This window comes from Chrysemys picta, chromosome 1, assembly GCF_011386835.1.
Source record: "Chrysemys picta bellii isolate R12L10 chromosome 1, ASM1138683v2, whole genome shotgun sequence".
NCBI classification, from domain to species: domain Eukaryota; kingdom Metazoa; phylum Chordata; order Testudines; family Emydidae; genus Chrysemys; species Chrysemys picta.
Window position 1 is genome coordinate 47,754,074 of NC_088791.1, and position 20,323 is coordinate 47,774,396.

Genomic DNA, 20,323 nt, shown 5'->3' on the forward strand with positions numbered 1-20,323 from the left:
TCCACATCTCTTAGCAACTTCAGTGCAAATTAATTTCTCTGTTTTATTGCTCAGTTAGAAAATGAACCAATTAAAGAAGTGTCATTTTTTTAATGTTAAAGTGATACTCTACAAATTGTAGTATTAAGGGATTTGGGCCCTCACTGTGGTTGTTTTGTGCTGGAGCATGGTAGGCTCTCTATCTGGCCTAAAACTAGGGTAGCTAAATTATTGCCAGCCCTTTTTAGCTCCATTGCTCCCCAAAGTAAAGGGTGTGAGAGGTGCATCCAGGGCTGGCTACAGCTTTTTTGCCGCCCCAAGCGGTGAAGAAAAAAAACAAAACAAAACCAAACCCTGATTGAGCTGCCACCGAAGTGCTGCCGAAGAGAAAGAGAGGGAGTGAAGGACTTGCCGCCGAATTGCTGCCGAAGACCCGGACGTGCCGCCCCAAGAATGGACGGACTGCCGCCCCTTTCTATTGGCCACCCCAGGCACCTGCTTCCTTGAGGCCATCCTTGAGTTCCACTGATCCCCATCTGCTGAAAGGGTTTCTTGGGGGGCGATGGAAGCCAAGTGTAAGATAGAGCATCTCTGAAGATGCTCAAATGTGTACCATAACTGAACTGGCCCACTGCCAGCTCCAGGGTTGGGGGATGTAAAGATGATGTCCACCCAATCTTTGCATCCCCGTGCCCTCTAGTTCTGCTCTGAGTTAAGTTTATCTGGAGCCAAGGCTCAAACTCCAATTGATGGAGAGGCTGTCAGGAGTTCTACAAGAAGGTACTGTTCTAGTAATTTGTAATAGATTAAATGTATGATACAACGTACAAGGTACTAAGGCACTGATGCCAATTATACACTTGTTGGTAAATCAAACTAAGTTAATTATAAATAAACATCAGAAATTTGCAGATGAATGTTAACACTTTTCTCCATAGGGGCGTAAGAAGAGAAATACTAATGAGATGATATGAAGTTAGCCCACAAGCTCAAACTTAAAATGGGAAAACACAGTAAAAACTATAAACCACATCTGAAAAATCTGAGGAAATGAATTAATCCTCCTTTGAAGATATAATTAAAGAAACTGGAAAGAGCCAACTAATTATAATCTCCCAAATCAGCAATACAGGCAAAAATATACCAGTCTATAAGCAAAATGGTGGAAGAGTATGAAAAAGTCTGGAACATGTGGAACAGGGAATTAACTCCAATCAGGAAGAGGCTGCTAATAGACAAATCGAAGTGCCAAGCTCACAGGATGAAATTCATCCCTGTGCAGAGGGCCAAGTATAAATTACCTAAACTGTATTTGAGGATTAAGTAGGGTGACCAGATGTCCCGATTTTATAGAGACAGTCCCAATATTTGGGTTTTTTTTTTTTTATATGGGCTCCTATTACCTCCCCACCTCCGTCCTGATTTTTCACACTTGCTATCTGGTCACCCTAGGATTAAGTGGGAGTGAAGTGGTAAATTGGCACTGTTCTGCCCCCCCCTGCACTGCACTGTCCTTGCTGTGGTTGGAGGATTATACAGAAGGTGAAGAGGACAGTGTTTTGTTTGTTGATATTTGTACAACTGCGATCACATGAACTTTTGGTTAGAGAGTCACAATCACAGATACAGGTATTTAATGAGCTCACTGGATTTATGAGGGGTAATCCATAGAGGGTAATAAACTCTGAGCTATTGTAGTAAAACTCCTACAGTTTCAACATCAGGAGTTGATCCTGAGGAAAACAAGAACAAAACTTGGCAGATTGCATGAATCTCCTTCTTGTTTGATTATTGACTACATTTTTCCAAATTGAGCAAGAGGCCTTGGTTTATCTGGATAAGTGGGGGTCTTGATGTATAGAAGAGTTCTCAATACACTGATGCTCGTCAGAAGAAAAAATAATTTCAGGTGCAATTTCAGGTGCAATTTCAGATAATCAGAGTTTACAGTTTAGGATTCAGATTAGATTCTACTGGACTTGTTTCTTATCCTCTTTGTGATTTTTAACTGCTTCTACCAGTTACAGACAGTGTAAAATGTATATAATGAAATTCAGTATTGGGATTTTTCAAAAGTAATATTTACAGTGGGTACTTTTAAAATATTTTATAAAATTGATGGAAAGGTTAGAACTGCACATGATTTTTCATTATTACACCTGATAGCTACAGCACATTAGAAAGAAAGACACTTCTAAAATTGTATAAATTAATATTAGAATAGATTCCAACAAAGGTGGATAGAAATTTTAATACAAAAAGAGATTCCATTTTTCAGTGTTTGAAATATATAATCAAGACTGACACTGTATTCTGATTGTGGGTAAACCTCAGAAGGATTTAGTTGCAGTTGTTAAATTTGGAATGTATGTCGCTTATTTTGATACTAATAACTTTTTAAAGTTTAAGTTTGAAAAGTGCACAGTAATTTGCAAATATCATTATTCTGGGCGAGATTTTAATTTGTGCAGAATAGGAACAAAAACTTTATCTAACCTTGTCCTAGCAATGATGGACATGGATATAGAATGAAGCAGCATTGTGATGAAAAACAGATCAATCCTTCCACTATACAAAAGAATGAGGGCACTGAGAGTCCAGACCGAGAGCTTTTACGCATGTGGTCCTAAGGTGGCTTTCTGCAGTGTTTAGTCTAGTTGTATTCATGTTCCACAGAAAGTTTATTTTATTTGTGATTTTCTTGTTATTTTTAATAGCTTTCGCTTTACTTAAAACAGCCTGGATTGGTTTAAGTGGCTGTTAGTGGCGAATTAATACTACAGCACACTCCAGAGATAAGGAAACTCACTTCAGAAGAGGTAGAGTGAGGACTGAAGTAACAGTCAGTATGTAGTCAAGTGTGAAAGGAGTTATAATTTATAATTCCTGCCCTGTAAGGCGCTACAAGGAAGTGGCTACTGTGAATAAAGGCACGGCTACAGCCTAAAAACCTGAATGATGTAAATTGCAGTTATAATTCTCCTCAGCCACCTGAATCAGAAACCTTTTATGTTTTTCCTGTCTGCCACAAAGAAAATATAACCAGAAAAATGCGAGGGCCAGAAGCTGTCTCCCTAACTCAAAACTGGTTATTTCACAGAACATAAGAATGGCCATAGTGGGTCAGACCAAAGGTCCATCCAGCCCAGTATCCTGTCTGCCAACGGTGGTCAATGCCAGGTGTCCCAGAGGGAGTGAACCTAACAGGTAATGATCAACTGATCTCTCTCCTGCCATCCATTTCCACCCTCTGACAAACAGAGGCTAGGGACACCATTCCTTACCCATCCTGGCTAATAGCCATTAATGGACTTAACCTCCATGAATTTATCTAGTTCTCTTTTAAATCCTGTTATAGTCCTAGCCTTCACAACCTCCTCAGGCAAGGAATTCCACAGGTTCACTGTGTGGTGTGAAAAAGAACTTCCTTTTATTTGTTTTAAACCTGCTGCCCATTAATTTCATTTGGTGGCCCTAGTTCTTATATTATGGGAACAAGTAAATAACTTTTCCTTATTCAATTTCTCCACACCACTCATGATTTTATATACCTCTATCCTAGACCCCCTTAGTCTCCTCTTTTCCAAGCTGAAAAGTCCTAGCCTCTTTAATCTTTCCTTATATGGGACCCGCTCCAAACCCCTAATCATTTTAGTTGCCCTTCTCTGAACCTTTTCTAATGCCAGTATATCTTTTTTGAGATGAGGAGACCACATCTGTATGCAGTATTCAAGATGTGGGCATACCATGGATTTATATAAGGGCAATAAGATATTCTCCATCTTATTCTCTATCCTTTTTTAATGATTCCTAACATCCTGTTTGCTTTTTTGACCGCCGCTGCACACTGTATGGATGTCTTCAGAGAACTATCCACGATGACTCCAAGATCTCTTTTCTGACTAGTTGTAGCTAAATTAGCCCCCATCATATTGTATGTATAGTTGGGGTTATTTTTTCCAATGTGCATTACTTTACATTTATCCACATTAAATTTTGTTTGCCATTTTGTTGCCCAATCACTTAGTTTTGTGAGATCTTTTTGAAGTTCTTCACAGTCTGCTTTGGTCTTAACTATCTTCAGCAGTTTAGTATCATCTGCAAACTTTGCCACCTCACTGTTTACTCCTTTCTCCAGATCATTTATGAATAAGTTGAACAGGATTGGTCCTAGGACTGATTCTGGGGGAACACCACACCCTCTCCATTCTGAAAATTGACCATTTCTTCCTACCCTTTGTTCCCTGTCTTTTAACCAGCCCTTCCCTCTTATCCCATGACAACTTAATTTACGTAAGAGCCTTTGGTGAGGGACCTTGTCAAAAGCTTTCTGGAAATCTAAGTACACTATGTCCACTGGATCCCCCTTGTCCACATGTTTGTTGACCCCTTCAAAGAACTCTAATAGATTAGTAAGACATGATTTCCCTTTACAGAAACCATGTTGACTTTTGCCCAACAATTTATGTTCTTCTATGCGTCTGACAATTTTATTCTTTACTATTGTTTCAACTAATTTGCCCACTACTGATGTTAGACTTACCGGTCTGTAATTGCGGGATCACCTCTAGAGCCCTTTTTAAATATTGGCGTTACATTAGCTATCTTCCAGTCATTGGGTACAGAAGCTGATTTAAAGGACAGGTTACAAACCACAGTTAATAGTTCTGCAATTTCACATTTGAGTTCTTTCAGAACTCTTGGGTGAATGCCATCTGGGCCCGGTGACTTGTTACTGTTAAGTTTATCAATTAATTCCAAAACCTCCTCTAGTGACACTTCAATCTGTGACAATTCCTCAGATTTGTCACCTACAAAGGACGGCTCAGATTTGGGAATCTCCCTAACATCCTCAGCCATGAAGACTGAAGCAAAGAATTCATTTAGTTTCTCTGCAATGACTTTATCATCTTTAAGTGCTCCTTTTGTATCTCGATTGTCCAGGGGCCCCACTGGTTGTTTAGCAGGCTTCCTGCTTCTGATGTCCTTAAAAAACATTTTGTTATTACCTTTTGAGTTTTTGGCTAGCTGTTCTTGGAACTCCTTTTTGGCTTTTCTTAATACATTTTTACACTTAATTTGGCAGTGTTTATGCTCCTTTCTATTTATCTCACTACGATTTGAGTTCCACTTTTTAAAAGATGCCTTTTTATCTCTCTCTGCTTCTTTTACATGGTTAAGCCACGGTGGCTCTTACATGGTGATACTACTCAACTGGAGTAAGGATGCAGAATCTGGCCCTAAGTAAATAATGATGTAAAGCTCACACAGAGCATGTTACAAACATGCCCTTCTGAAGAATTAAGAGTGATCACCCCAGTTCCCCGAGACTGAATAATGGTTATCAGACTAGCTGTCTCTTTGTTAGGGAACAAAATGAAAAGCTGCAGCCAATTATAGATGTTCTATGTCCAGTAACATTCTCCTTGTTGTGGTTCACTTTACTTCTTGCTGACATCAACCATTGATTTTTTTTTAATTAGGTTCTGTCGCAGTGAGAAAACCTTGCATCATACAGCAACACAGTAAAGGGGGCTGTCTGGACTGCTAGACCTACAAATTGACAGTGTTAACACAGATTCCATCAAGGAAAGGTCTTAGGTGAAGAAGTGCAAAACAGTTATCATGAAATCAATTTAAGCAGCAGCTACAAAAATAAAAACCTGTACAATTAGCCACTCAGCTTACCCCAAGATTCACTGCAAACAAACCAGAAAACATGTTTTGCTAGATAATGTGTTCACCTGTTATGTGAGTCTCACAGTAAGTTGCAAGTTATTGCTTTTTTATTTAAAATTCTTTTCAGTCATAATAAGAATGCCAGAAAGTAAAACCACCTTGATGGAAACATTATAAAGATAGGTCAGCAATTAAAGTGTGCCTTTAATCAACAGCTTGGAATACAAACCTTGCTATCGGTTGAAACACAATACTGCTAGATGCTCACTAGCAAGCCCAGCCCTACGTGTTTTGCCAGCCAGGGTGGAAAACATTTTCGGCGCCCCACCCTCTCAGCGGCCAAGCAATACAAACAAACAGACAACCAATCACCAGAGAAGACAGAAAAAGAAAAGGCCAAGCAGCACAGCAGTGTGGCACCTCCCCAGAAGCTCATGTCCAGAACAATCTCCCTGTTCACCCACCCCTAAAACCTATCTTTATAAACCTGCTCACTAAAGGCCAAATTCCGTATTGCCCTGAGGGGCAATAAGGAGGTCCTGTTCCCTCCTCCCCCACACCAACTACATGGTGTGAGCAGCTCCCAAAGGGCAGTGGGCTGAAGACCATAAAAGGATGTAATATTGGCCAAGTTCCCTCTGTACAGCATGGTCACAGACAGGGCCGGCTTCAGGGTTTTTGCCGCCCCAAGTGGCACAATAAATAAATAAATAAATAAAAGCCGCAATCGCGATCTGCGGTGGCAATTCGGCGGGAGGTCCTTCGCTCCGAGCGGGAGTGAGGGACCGTCTACCGAATTGCCACCGAATAGCTGGACGTGCCGCCCCTCTCTGGAGTGGCCGCTCCAAGCACCTGCTTGGCAAGCTGGTGCCTGGAGCCGGCCCTGGTCACAGAGGCAGAACACTCCTCTACCCCAGCCAGTATGGCTCCATGTTGCTTACATGCTTATTCTGGGCTGTGACTAACAGACACAGGTCTAGCCCTAAATCAATAGATTTATTTTCAGTGATATCACAGATCTTCATTTATCAAATTATCCAGTTTACTATTTTTCAACTCTCTTCCCTAATCTCCCTTTTAAAAGATTCATGCTATGACAAGTAAATGCTTCTTCTTTACTGGCAACCACTGCACAACCTCACCTCAGAGGAAAAAACAGAAGCACTGTTACCTCTTGTACCAAGTATTGACTAGATTCCAGTAAAACATGCATCAAGCTTTAACAAGGATTCTTCCCCTTATGTATCTCTATCAACCAAAAAGCTCTTATTAAAGTCAATGCAGCTTATTAACCACTGGTCAGGGCAAGCTAACAATTTCTATGTAACACTCTCAGTTCTTTAGCACAACAGAATGGGTTGGATCCTCAGATGGTGTAAATGGGCCTGTTTATACCTGCAGAGGAACTGGCCCAATATGTCTATAAAAGCATCACTCTAAACTAAAATGTTAAGATGGGTCATTTTATGGTATAAACATATACATAATGTAGTAACAGTGGCTAATTTGGGATTTTCTTTTGAATTTAAACTAGTCAAAAGCATCTTCTAGTGATGAAATTAGGATTGGATAATGTAATTAGTTCATGTTATATTTGATTTGGATGTTTGGGCACAAAAATATGTGCATGTATAGAAAGTGAAATAGGTTTTCATTAGGATGTTCATTAGCTATACTAATATATGTAAATATTAGCACTACCAGATAATTAATACTTATTTTAAAATATCTTAAATATGAAATTAGTATTTTAGGATAACAAACTGACAGAAGAATTCTGAAAAGAAATCTTAAATTACTGCATGTCTTCTCATTATTCCTTGGAGTCACATTTCCGGTCTCACCCCAAGCCATATTGCAGGGTGTAGGTTTAATGATTTCTGTGATGGATGTGCTAGGGTGTTGATTCATAAAAAAATGCTTTTCTGTGCATGGAAATCCCCTCTTGATTTATTGGATAAAGAACAAGTTTTATCTCTACAAGGATGGTTTATGGAAGGCGGACAGCCTTCCCTCAGAATGTTTCACTCATCAATTTTTCTATATTTAGATATAATTTTTGAATGTTCTCGAGGAATGCAGCCATTGATTTTGCGTCCAATTTTCTCCCTGTGATGATATTATTCCCATACATCAATTAGCAATGATACATTATTCATGCAGAAATCAGTTTTAAGTTACAGTATATGCCCTACATCTAGTCCTTGGGACTCAGGGGAACATGGAAGTGGATAAATGATCTTGTATATAACTTGGTGTTGACACATTTATTCTCCTAAGCCTTTATCTGCACTATCGATGTACATGTATATATATTTTATAATACACTATATGCCATTTTTATTTGTTGTTTATATGTATATGCTCCCAACAAAACAACAAACAAAAACACATTTAGAGCACTGTGTTAAATTAAGCATATTCATGAATGCTAAAATAATTTTAAGGTTTTGGCTTAAACTGAAAAAAATTGCAGTTAAATTCAAAGAAAACCTGAAATTCCATCCATCCCAGCTCCTAGTAATGCTGTTACTAGCAATGGTATCTGAAATGGTAGCATTCTGTCTTCTGTCACCTGTTAACTGCCCTGCCCTATTGGTACTGAGAAACCACCACTTTAAAGACCCCAATACTTAGGAGGGAGATTATGGGATGGATTAAATATGGAATTTCAGCTTCATTTCTCCATTTCCTGGCTATTGCCAAGTCCGATCATGTAACATTATATTTATGTATAGGGGTATTGTATTGTATTGTATTGTATTGTATGTGTGGCTCAAGGTTAACAATTACAATCTCAAACTATACAACAGAGGAATAAAGTCATTGGATGTGAGACCTCTGTAGAACTATCTTTGAACTTTCAGCCATTATGTCCTTTCTTAGCTAACCTGGAGGATTAAAAGGGCTGTTCAAACCTTTCAGAGTTTGATCTGTGTCCTTTTAAAAATATAATTACAATAATGCCATAGTCTAGACACTGTCTTGTGGTTCAGTACAAAAAATTCACACATTTAAAGAATAAAAAGAAGTTTTAAATGGATATATTGCAAAAAACCAGTGGAAGCCAAATTGTACCAGATGTATGTTTAATATTTTTGTAATTGCAGCTTCATACAAGAGCAACAAATGGAATAACAGAAAATAACTTATAACCATAGTCTTTTTTCCACCAATGATTAGTAAAATTACAAAGCATGAAAGCAGAGTCATTTATCACTATCCTCAACGTCCCTTCCTCCCAAAATTAGACTTTACTTTATCCACAGCATACCAACTACTTTCTAGAGAAAGTCAGTTAAATGATAGAGAAGACAGGAAGATTTTAAAGTCAAATTTAAAAGAGAGGAAATAACGTACTGGCTCACAAAAGGCTAGGAAGTTCCAGAGACATGGAACAGCACAAATAAATAATCTTCACAATCTCCATTTGCGAAACATTAAGAAAATGGACAGAGAGGAGTGCAAGAATGAAGATGTGCACAAGCTCTAGGAGACTGGGGACCATCGTAACAGAACCACCGTATATAGATAGCACAAAAAACTGTATCTGATATATATATATATATATCCATCCAACTTGGTAGTAGATGCTACCAAGAAAACTCTTTAGAAATACAATCTTCTTTTGGACAAACATACATTTTCAACATGTGCATAAAGGGCAATCACTTGATGTAGCCACCTGGATAAAACAACTTTCAGCATACCTAACATTAAAGACACTAATGGTGGACCTACATAGCATTCAGTAAACTTTTTTACTTTTCTGAGTGTTAGAGAGTAGAATCTGCACTATTTTAGGCAGCTTCAGTTACATGATAAGTACTATCTTATAATTTTTTATATTACTAGAAATCTGTGATCTTAACATTAAAATCAGCATTTACCATCTGCTATATCACAGTATTTTCCTCTACTTAAAATAGGAATTAATTAGATATCATAGATACCACTTTGCAATAGGCATGGCCACAGCCTGGGACACTGAACAGGATCAGACATAATCATCTCTGTGCTTGCCAAACCAAACTAAATCTCTCAGAACACTTAAATCTTCTTTACTCAAGCAGCACAACAAATAATACTAAGGTTTCAAACTGTGGCCTTCATTATGGCTGGTAAGATCTCTCATCCACTATATACATATTGGGCCATATTCTACACAGATTGGAATACACTTGGAGTAGCTCAATTGACTGCAATGGAGTTATTCCATATGTACACTGGCCTATGTGAGATCAAAATTGAGCACATTGTGTCTAGAAAAATGACAGGCTTCTGGTTTCTGTATCAGAATCATAATAAATCATTAATTATTGGCAGATGTTTAAATAAAAGCAACACCTGCATACACTTCTTCCATACAAATTATGTGTTACTTGGTAATGCTGATAAAGTCAACTCAGCTATGTGTACAAGATTAAAGCAGCATATCATCACCGAAAAAAATAATTGAAGCTCGTCAGTTTAGTCTGTGACACAATAGTATTACCAGATTAATCAGATCATAAGCGGATGATATAGTCCATAACAACAATCAAATAACTTCTTCATATGTATAAAACTGAAACATCTTAAATTCAGTATTATGTAACATATTCTTTCCACTCTCAATGACCAAATATATAAACCCCAAATCCTATTTAAATCAATAACTATTCATTTTCTGGGTGTATTCCAGAAAGGTCACTCAAACAGAACCTCAGTCTTCTGTTGTGCATAGTATTCAAGTAACACAGTGTAATACACCAGTAATATTATCAAGATGGCCCTCATATGTGTAAGAAATTTAACAGCCAATACCCTTTTATTTTCTCAAAATGGCAAAGACTCACTACGTCCCAGTCATGTTTTCCAGATGGCATCATGCACCCCTTAAAACTTTATCTCCTTCGTGTTCCATGTCTTAAGAAATCTGTTTTCAGTTATTCCAGCACAAATAGGGCCTTCAGCCTCTCTCCCATGACAATGACATTCTGCAATCCCCAGACAACATATTCTTAATATTCTATTCCTTTAGGGTGAATAATTCCACCCACCACCCTCATCAATCACATATACACCATCAATAACATATTAAAGTTCTTAGAACTCCTTCATAAAAATATTGTTCATGTCTCCCATGAAGAAATGACAAGGCTCATTCATCCTCTTAAAAAACAAAGGGCTAGACCCTCTGCTCTAACATAGGTGGAGCAAAGCAGCTGTAAATCTGGCTTAAATGACTTTTGTGTAAAGGGGAACCCTCAGTGGCTCAGAGCCATTCTCATTCTTGACCTCCATGTATCAGAGTCAAGACCTGGGGATGGCTGTTGCTTTACGGTGTGTCTCGTGACTGGCTCAATGCCCAAATTCCCCACAGTCAGGGAAGTGTAAAGGTGGCAAAACCTAGGTCTGAGGATCTAACCCAATGTCTGTAAGGGGAAAGTGCAATAAAAATTGGCCAGATTTGAAGTTTAGTTCTGTCTCCATCCCTTCTTATTCTTCTAGTCCTTATCCTTTAGCATAAATTTCTTACTGAGGAAAGGGTAATTTCAATATTTAAAATGTCTAACAGGTAGGACCTCAAGTCCAAGTCCTCCTGTCTTAGTGCTCTCTTGTGGTCCAGCTTAGATCTTATTTAATCAATATACAATTTATTCCACAAATATAACATTAGCCACAAAATATAATCCAAGTTAGTTACATATTGTTCTGTCTCTCACAGTAAATGCTTTCTCGTGGAAATGGATGATTAAAGGTAACTTCCTTGTCATGCTGTGGCAACACACACAAGGAACTTGTGAGAACTGAGGAACTATCCCAGACTGAGGTGTCATTAGAGGAGGTTTTGGAACAAATTGGTAAATTAAACAGTAATAAGTCAACAGGACCAGATGGTATTCACAGAAGAGTTCTGAAGGAACTCAAATGTGAAACTGCAGAACTACTAACTGTGGTATGTAACCTATCATTTAAATCAGCTTCTGTACCAGATGGCTGGAGGACAGCTAAAGTGACGTCAATTTTTAAAAAAGGCTCCATAGGCAATCCCAGCAATTACAGGCTGGTAAGCCTAACTTCAGTACCAGGCAAATTGATTGAAACTATAGTACAGAACAGAATTATCAGACATATAGATGAACACGATTTGTTGGGGAAGAGTCAACATTGTTTTGATAAAGGGAAATCATGCCTCACCAATCTACTACAATTCTTTGAGGAGGTCAAAAAGCATGTGGACAAGGGTGGTCCAGTGGATACGATGTATTTAGATTTTCAGAAAGCCTTTGACAAGGTCCCTCACCAAAGGCTCTTAAGCAAAATAAGCTGTCATGGGTAAGAGGGAAGGTCCTCTAATGGATCAATAACTGGTTAAAAGATAGGAATCAAAGCGTAGGAATAAATGATCAGTTTTCAGAATGGAGAGATGTAAATAGTGATGTCCCCCAGGGGTCTGTATTGGGACCAGTATTGCTCAACATAGTCATAAATGATCTTGAAAAAGGGGTAAACAGTGAGGTGGCAAAATTTGAAGATGATACAAAACTACTCAAGCTAGTTAAGTCCAAAGCAGACAGCGAAGAGTTAAAAGGGTTATCAGAAAACTGGATGACTGGGCAACAAAATGGCACATGAAATTCAATGTTGATAAATGCAAAGTAATGCACATTGGAAAACATAATCCCAACTATACATATAAAATGATGGGGTCTAAATTAGCTATTACCACTCAAGAAAGAGATCTTGGAGTCATTATGGATAATTCTCTGAAAACATCCACTCAATGTGCAGCAGCCGTCAAAAAAGCTTAACAGAATGTTGGGAATCATTAGGAATGGGACAGATAATAAGACAGAAATACCATATTGCCTCTATATAAATCCATGGCATCCCCACATCTTGAATATTGCATGCAGATGTGGTCGCCCCATCTCAAAAAAGATATACTGGAATTGGAAAAGGTTCAGAAAAGGGCAACAAAAATGATTAGGGGTATGGAACGGAGAGATTAATAAGACTGGGACTTTTCAGCTAAGGGGGGATATGAGATGATAGAGATCTATAAAAAGAAAGTAAATAAGGAAGTGTTATTTATTCCTTCACATAACACAAGAACTAGGGGGTCACCAAATGAAATTAATAGGCAGCAGGTTTAAAACAAACAAAAGGAAGTATTTCTTCACACAATGCACAGTCAACCTGTGGGATTCTTTCCCAGAGGATGTTGTGAAGGCCAAGAGGATAACAGGGTTCAAAAAAGAACTAGAAAAGTTCATGGAGGATAGGTCAATCGCTGGTTATTAGCTAGAACGGGCAGGGATGCAAAACTATGCTCTGACGTGTCCCTAACCTCTGTTTGCCAGAAGCTGAGACAGGGATGGATCACTTGATGATTACCTGTGCTGTTCATTCCTTCTGAAGCACCTGGCATTGATCACTATCAGAAGACAGGATACTAGGCTAGGTGGACCATTGATCTGACTCAGTATGGCTGTTCTTATATAAGATATATTGACAAATATCAATATATTTTCTGTACTTCTTAATACACGAGTGAACAAGGGTGGATATACAAATACTTTGCCAGTCTTATCTATCAACAAAAAGTTTATATACATCGGTGCCTAAAGTATTGCATTTCTGATACGCTCATGAAATAAATTGTAGGTGGAAATGGAAGGGGCTGAAAATTCCTTTGTCTCTAAATTTGTTAGAAACAAGGTATTTTGGTTCATATTTTCATTTACATCATATCTCCTCAAATCTGAAAGTCATTTCATTCATCTCAATATCTTTCACTATTCTCCTCTTTCTGACTGACTATATGTTAAATCTTGGAGGGTGGGGGTAATGGGTGTTAATAGTTGCATTGTATAGTTATTAGATAAATGTAATCAACATTACAGGTGGCTGTGACCCTTAGAGCATTCCAATGCCAGAAGGCAAGGGGCTCATTGGATCAGGTAATAAGTTTTACTGGCCTGACCATTTCACTGTACCTCAGCTCACTATGGTTATAATCTGTATCTAAAAGGTGTCATGTAATATGTCACTGAAAAACTAACAAACCATTGATCATTAATATTCTTGCATGAAGGATGTATGCAATGTGTATTAAGAGTTATGGATATATACTGTAATGATGACTAAAATGTGTTTAAGCCGGGCATGTCAGGGGGAGTTGGTAAACAGGTCTGCCCTAGACAAAGGAATGTATATCTGCTTCTCTGACCAGCTTAGTCATCAGGCAGAGACAACGACAATCTATTAACATATTAGGTAAACAAAGCTATCAATCTAACAAGGGGGGAGGAGACAACTTCCAGCGGGGAAGAAAAACTTTATCTTGGCTATAAAGACGGGGGGTCTGAACCTCAAGTGATAAGTAAGGCTACGTTTTAGTCATGGGTATTTTTAGAAAAAGTCATGGACAGCTCACAGGCGGTAAACAAAAAATCACAGCCCGTGACCTGTCCATGACGTTTACTATATATCCCTAACTAAAACTTGGGTGGTGGGCTGCAGGTGCTCTGGGGTGGGGGTGGTCCGGGGGCTCTGCGGGTGCTGGGGGAGGTGGCCCGGGACCCCTGTTGGTGCTGTGGGGGGGGGAGGTTGGTGGGGTTTGCAGGCTCCCTACCCGGCTCCACTTGTCCCTGCAGTTCCTAGGCGGTGGAGGGGTCAGCCACGCGCTGCTCCCGCCACAAGCGCTGGCTGTGCAGCTCCCATTGACCGGGAACCGCAGCCAACGGGAGCCACGGGGGCGGGGCCTGCGGGCACGGGCAGCGCCCGTGGAGGAGGCCTGCGCTAGGAGCAGCAGGGCCACGCCAGTGGGAACTGGGGAGCCCCCCCACCCCGATGTAAGCTCCACCCCGCACTCCCAAATGGCCTGCTCTTAGCCCCGAGCCCCCTCCCATACACCCAAACTGCTGCTGCTGCAGAAGTCATGGAGGTCATAGAAAATCACAGAATCCATGACTTCTGTGACCTCTATGACAGACTTGCAGCCTTAGTGATAAGCAATTGAATCAACTGATTGCCTACAATATTACTGTACTATAAAAAATTATCAAGTGAGGTGTTCATGAAAGCCCATGACAAACTGGTGATTAATATTATCATAAAATGTATGCCTTAACACGCAGCCTCTTGTACTTCTGTGGAAGGTCCTGACTGAGGGAAAGTCAGCCATGCCTGGGAAGAAGGAAGATTAATGAAAGATACCACATTGAACAAAGCCTGTACCTTGCTAGAGTAAGTTTCAGACTTTCAGATGCGTGTTTTCACTTTTATTTACTTGTAACCATCTCTACTTTTATTTCTTTTACTTGGCATCACTTAACCTATGACCTATTGTTAATAAATTTGTTTTATTTTTATTATAAACCAACTTACTGTTGTGTTTGAAGGGAAGGGTGTATCTGCTTCAGTTAAATTAATAAGCTCTGATGTGCTTTTGTCTTTTAAAGGAGCAAACAAATCTTATTTCTCTGAGTGTTCCAGGAGAGGGCTGGACACTTCAGGGCCCACGGTTTGAGGAAAATTCGGGACTGGGAGTGTGTTGGGGTCACCCTGCAAATAGTAACTACGGCTGGTGGAAGCCAGAGTGGGGCTGTAGACAGGCTGCAGGGCTCAGAATTACATCTAGCAAACAGAGAGACATTCAGTGTGATTAGCATGCTTGTAGGCTGGCTGTGAGCGTCTCAGGCTGGGAGCTATAGCAGCAAAGCACTGTAAGGCACCCAAACTTGCAAGTAAGGTGACCAGACAGTAAGTGTGAAAAATCAGGACAGGGAGTGGGTAAATAGGCGCCTATATAAGACAAAGCCCCAAATATCGGGACTGTCCCTATAAAACGGGACATCTGTTCATCCTAGTTGCAAGACAAACGGTGACATAACCCCTTACTGGTGTGGACTGCATCCTGAACCCCATGACAGTAGCACGGGTAGTTAAGGTTACTCAACACCTTCTATTCTATTCCCTTTTGCAAAACTTTAATGTTTGGGCTGAAATTTTCATGATGGGTGTCTACGTCAGGCTGAATTGTTTAGTTTGTTTTTTGAAAGTTGCAGCTAAAACGGTTTCGCCATTTCATGTCTGAGAATGATATGAGGGATAAATAAATTGGTTTGCCCATATCAAAAATATTCATACAATCATTTCACTGAGAAGCTCTACTGCTTCCCTGTTTTGGAGTATAGACTTGAAATTTAGCAAGAGGTTGTCTTGGTAACAAGGATGTGCCTCTTGCCATCCCCATGAAAACTTCCCCAAATTTGGCCAAGTTACAATCCTCTGAAAAAATTGCAGATGCTCAGCAGAGACTTGTTAGATCTGAGCAGCTTAATTGTCCAAAGATTCCATCCTGACTGAGCACTCTCCATTCCCCCAGAGCTCCTGAGTGTCGACTGGACTGCGCATGTGCGATCCCCAAAGACCAGTTGAGAACACTCCATCCTTCGACTGCATGGGCTGAGCTGTATTTCCCTGCAATTGCTCTTCCTGGAAGCCTGAGGCGACTGTGACACCAGGCACAGGAAGTGACAGCACAGAAAAACTCCCTCTCCCCTGCTCTCAATGCTCCTCCTGCTAGCACCCAGGGAGCATGGAGGGGAAGGAGGAAACAGCCTGATTTGAATGCAGAGGGGTGAAGAACAGAGGGTGGGGAGGAGCAAGGAATGGGGACAGTAATTAAACTGGCCTGAAAAAAATGTGTGTGGGGTCTATCATCACCCCAACATCTTCCTGTCCTCCTGTTCAGCAATTAATCTGTCCCTCAACCACCAAGTCAATATTGCTACAGCCACCATCAATTCTTTCCCCACATCAGTTCTCCCCCCTCCAACCTAGACATCAGTTCTGCTCCCACATCAGTTCTGCCCCTCCACAACCCTCCATCAATGCTGCTCCCACATCAATTCTGCCCCCCACCTTCCCTATCACAGCCTCACCTCTGCGCCTCCTGAAACTACTGGGGTTCTTCACCCTGCTCTCCCCAGCCAGGTGCTGCCAACAAGGAGAGACAAGGGGGAAAGGAACAGAGGTGCCAACCCATTGCGCACAGAAGGGGCGGGGGGAGCAGAGCAACGCTGAGCTGCTGGGCTCTTTCTGCTGCCTCCTCTGCCTTCCTATCCTGTGACAAATGGTGCCCTCTCCTGAGAGGAGAGGGACAGAACTCTGCCTGCTTCCTACAGCATCTCTGATTTGCTGCTCTCCTGTGGGCAAGTAGGGAAAGTAGCCAATCAAAGGGGGTTTTCTCCCAGGTGGTATTTAAAATGTGCACCCTCAGTGACCCACCTCCCTTTTTATGTGTTGTTTCCTGGGCCTGCAACCCATCGTGATCTTTAAGCACTGAGCAGAGAGGAACACAGGAGGATAGCAGGAGCTAGGGAAAGGGGTGGGGAATAGGAGAAGAAGAGAATATGGAAAGGCTGGGGGACATAAGGACAGAAGAGTCTGTAACTACTGAGCACACTTCCCTATAGAACCTGCATTCCCGAGTTTCAATATTCCTTTGCCATCTAGCAATTATCTGTGAAACCTTTTGGCAAAGTGTCTCATTCCCCTTTGGAACTGGTTCCCATAAAGAATGACAACCTACTGCTGTTACTGGTCATTCCTTTAGCTCAAGAGAGAGGATTATGCTGTATATCTGATGATGATAATGATGATCCATCCACAGGATGGAATGTTTGTTTTTTTCAATTTTTCAATTTTTTTTTAAACATAGGAAATTTTCATTGCCTATGCAATCTTAATTCAGCCCGCTTGTTCACATGCCTTATGATACACAATTTAATTACATTTTCCACAGGATCCCTGTGTCATTCAGTGCACAGCATGGACCTGCTCTGGGGATGAATCAGCTTGTGTAGGGAAGGGGATTGTTGTCTGTAGGACGCCCGCTTCCATTTTTTGCAGAAGTTGGAAGGTGTGTAGTGAATGAGGCAATGGATTGCAAGAAGAGAGAGAATGATCTCATGGTTAAGGCAGTTGAATTCTGCCCTGGAGAACTAGATTCTATCCCTGTCTTTGCCACAGAATTCCTATGTGATGCTGGGCAAGTCACTTAAACCAAACTTTTCACAGGTTGTCAGTAACTGTGTGTTCCTCATTTTCTGGGTACCTGACTTGAGATCCTGGGGTCTGATTTGAATAAGTGCTGAGCACTCAGACCTGCACATGAAGTCAATGGGAGCAGTGCTAAGGACATATAAGGGGCTATATAATACTAAGTACTCTGGAAAATCAGGAGCTACATCTCTCAAATTAGGCACCCAACATTATGGATACTTTTGATCATAATATCTCTGTGCCTCAGTTCCCCATCTGTAAAATGGGGGTAATAATACCACTTACTTTATAGAGGTATTGTGAAACCAAATTAGTGGTTTGTGAAGCACTCAAATCCTGTAGTGATGAATGCTAGAGAAAAGACCATGAGGAAATAAAAATTCTGTTTTCAAAGCAGGGTTTGAATGGTGTGTAGTAAATAAGGCATGGGCCACACATTGACCAATATGGATAAAGCTCATATATTGAACAGCTCATTAAATCAACATCATCCATCTATGGACTGAATGAGGCAGGGATCCTGTGGAAAAATAGTACACCTCTACCCCGATATAACGCTGTCCTCGGGAGCCAAAAAATCTTACCGCGTTATATCGAACTTGCTTTGATCTGCTGGAGTGCACAGCTCCCCCCGGAGCACTGCTTTACCACGTTCTATCTGAATTCATGTTATATCGGGTCGTGTTATATCGGGGTAGAAGTGTATGTGATAATGTAATTAAAGACTGCATCATAATGCATGTGAACAAGGGGACTGAATTAAGATTGTACAAGCAACCCGAATACTGGCATTTCCTAGCACTTTGCTTACTTTACCTTGCAACCTTAATAATCTTCTTTTAACATAGTTTATAAACAAATTAGACACTAAACTTATCAGCAGCATTCTTATTGACAGCTATATGTGTAATCTGCAAGCAAACTGCACATCATTTCTATGCTATTGATTTCAAAGGACATAGTTACGTGCAACTATAAATAAGGCTAAGATTTTGTCAGGGTTATTTTTAGTAAAAGTCATGGACAGGTCACGGGCAATAAACAAAAATTCATGGAAACTGCGGGGCTTGAGCACAACAGGGGGTGCAGCCATAGGGGGCACACAGTTCCCACTCCTGAGCTTGCGGCAGCTGCAGGAAAGGGGTTCACAGACCGACTGCAGCCCCTTCCTCCCACCCCCAAAGCCACAGGTCAGGGGCTGCACCCAGTTTCAGCAGGGCAGGGATGCACAGTCCCGCCTCCAGCCCCAGCTTCAGCTGCTGACAGCTGAAGCGGAAGAAGTCACAGAGGTCCGGTAAAGTAATGGAATCCGTGACTCCTGTGACCTCCATGACTAAATCGTAGCTATAAATACAAATCCAGACTCACATCTCTCATCATTTTTACAGCTTCCCTGGTCTTTCCCAGCTTTCTTGCACACATTGCCAGCCTCCGCTTAATGTATACTAACACATTAGTATCTCGTCCTGGTGAAGGGAAAAAGAAAAAAAGATTAAAAAAGAATTGATAAAGCAAAGGTCCATTTAACATTCCCACATAGTATAAACTGTAGCCGTCCCTCTGCATTTTTATCATTTTTGATCAACAAGGACACTATAGCAAATGCAATGAAGAACATGGGGCTAAATTCTGTTGTTGGTTACACTGGCCTAGGTCTGGTATAACTCCTCTGAAGTCAACAGAGTTACTCCAGATATACATTGGTATTAATAAGACCATCATTTGGTCCCATGTCTATGGAGTACAGTCAGCCTTCAAGTTATAGAAGTCTTCTAAACATGAGAACACTACAGCATATAACAATCAAAGAAGGGGAAGGCTAGTCAATTAATACATAAAACAAATGAAGTGTTACAGTTAGCAACGAATTACTCTACTTGCCTATTTATCAACTAGTATAGCAGTCAATACTTGATAAATATAATAGGCTGCTGCAGGGTGGCTATAAAAGTGAATGTCACCTTCTGCATTAGGCTTTGTATGGGTTAAACACCATGCATTCATTATAAAGAAAGGCAGTTCATTTTGAATTTCTGTTTTACATTACTGTTGCCCTATTGCTTTTGACATTAACAGATTCCAGATATGACAATATTATGAAGAGAAAATGCCCTGATAACAAAGAAGGCACCAAAAAGTAACTAGCTGCAGCAATGGCTCTCGAAGATAAGTCATTAGATTCTTGTCTTATTCTTTCTGTGAGAACCAAGAATCATTCTCTGACTATAATTACAATATGTCCTTCTAACATGCTTTTGGACCAACAGGAAATGTGCATATAGTTAATCATCTATAAAATTACCATATAAAGAAAATATAACACACCTGCTAGAGATTATCTTCATGTAGAACATGCAGCCTTTAAAGATTTTGAGACAATAGTTCTAACATTTTCAAGTCTTTAATAATAAGAACAAGATGTGTGCTGAAAACATTCCAAGTACCTACAAATTATTTTAAAGCTGTGATTATACTTTTCAAATAGATTAAGCAACAGGTTGAAAGGTCTGACTTTAGAAGAGAAAATAAATAATGCAGAAGAAGGAATTTCTTCAGCTGTATTTTATATTATGTAATTCCTTATCTCTATACTGAGTCCTATATA

General features: G+C 40.2%; 1 protein-coding gene across 12 annotated transcripts in view; it reads right to left on the reverse strand.

Annotated features, from left to right (window-relative positions):
• Nucleotides 1-20,323, reverse strand: part of ST7 (suppression of tumorigenicity 7) — a 216,389-nt gene that overhangs the window by 56,671 nt on the left and 139,395 nt on the right. For all 12 annotated transcript variants that reach the window (XM_005285756.4, XM_024108954.3, XM_008172552.3 and 9 more), the window contains one exon: nucleotides 19,087-19,184. In XM_005285756.4, the coding sequence (XP_005285813.1) occupies nucleotides 19,087-19,184 (98 nt within the window). The remainder of the gene's footprint in view (nucleotides 1-19,086; nucleotides 19,185-20,323) is intronic.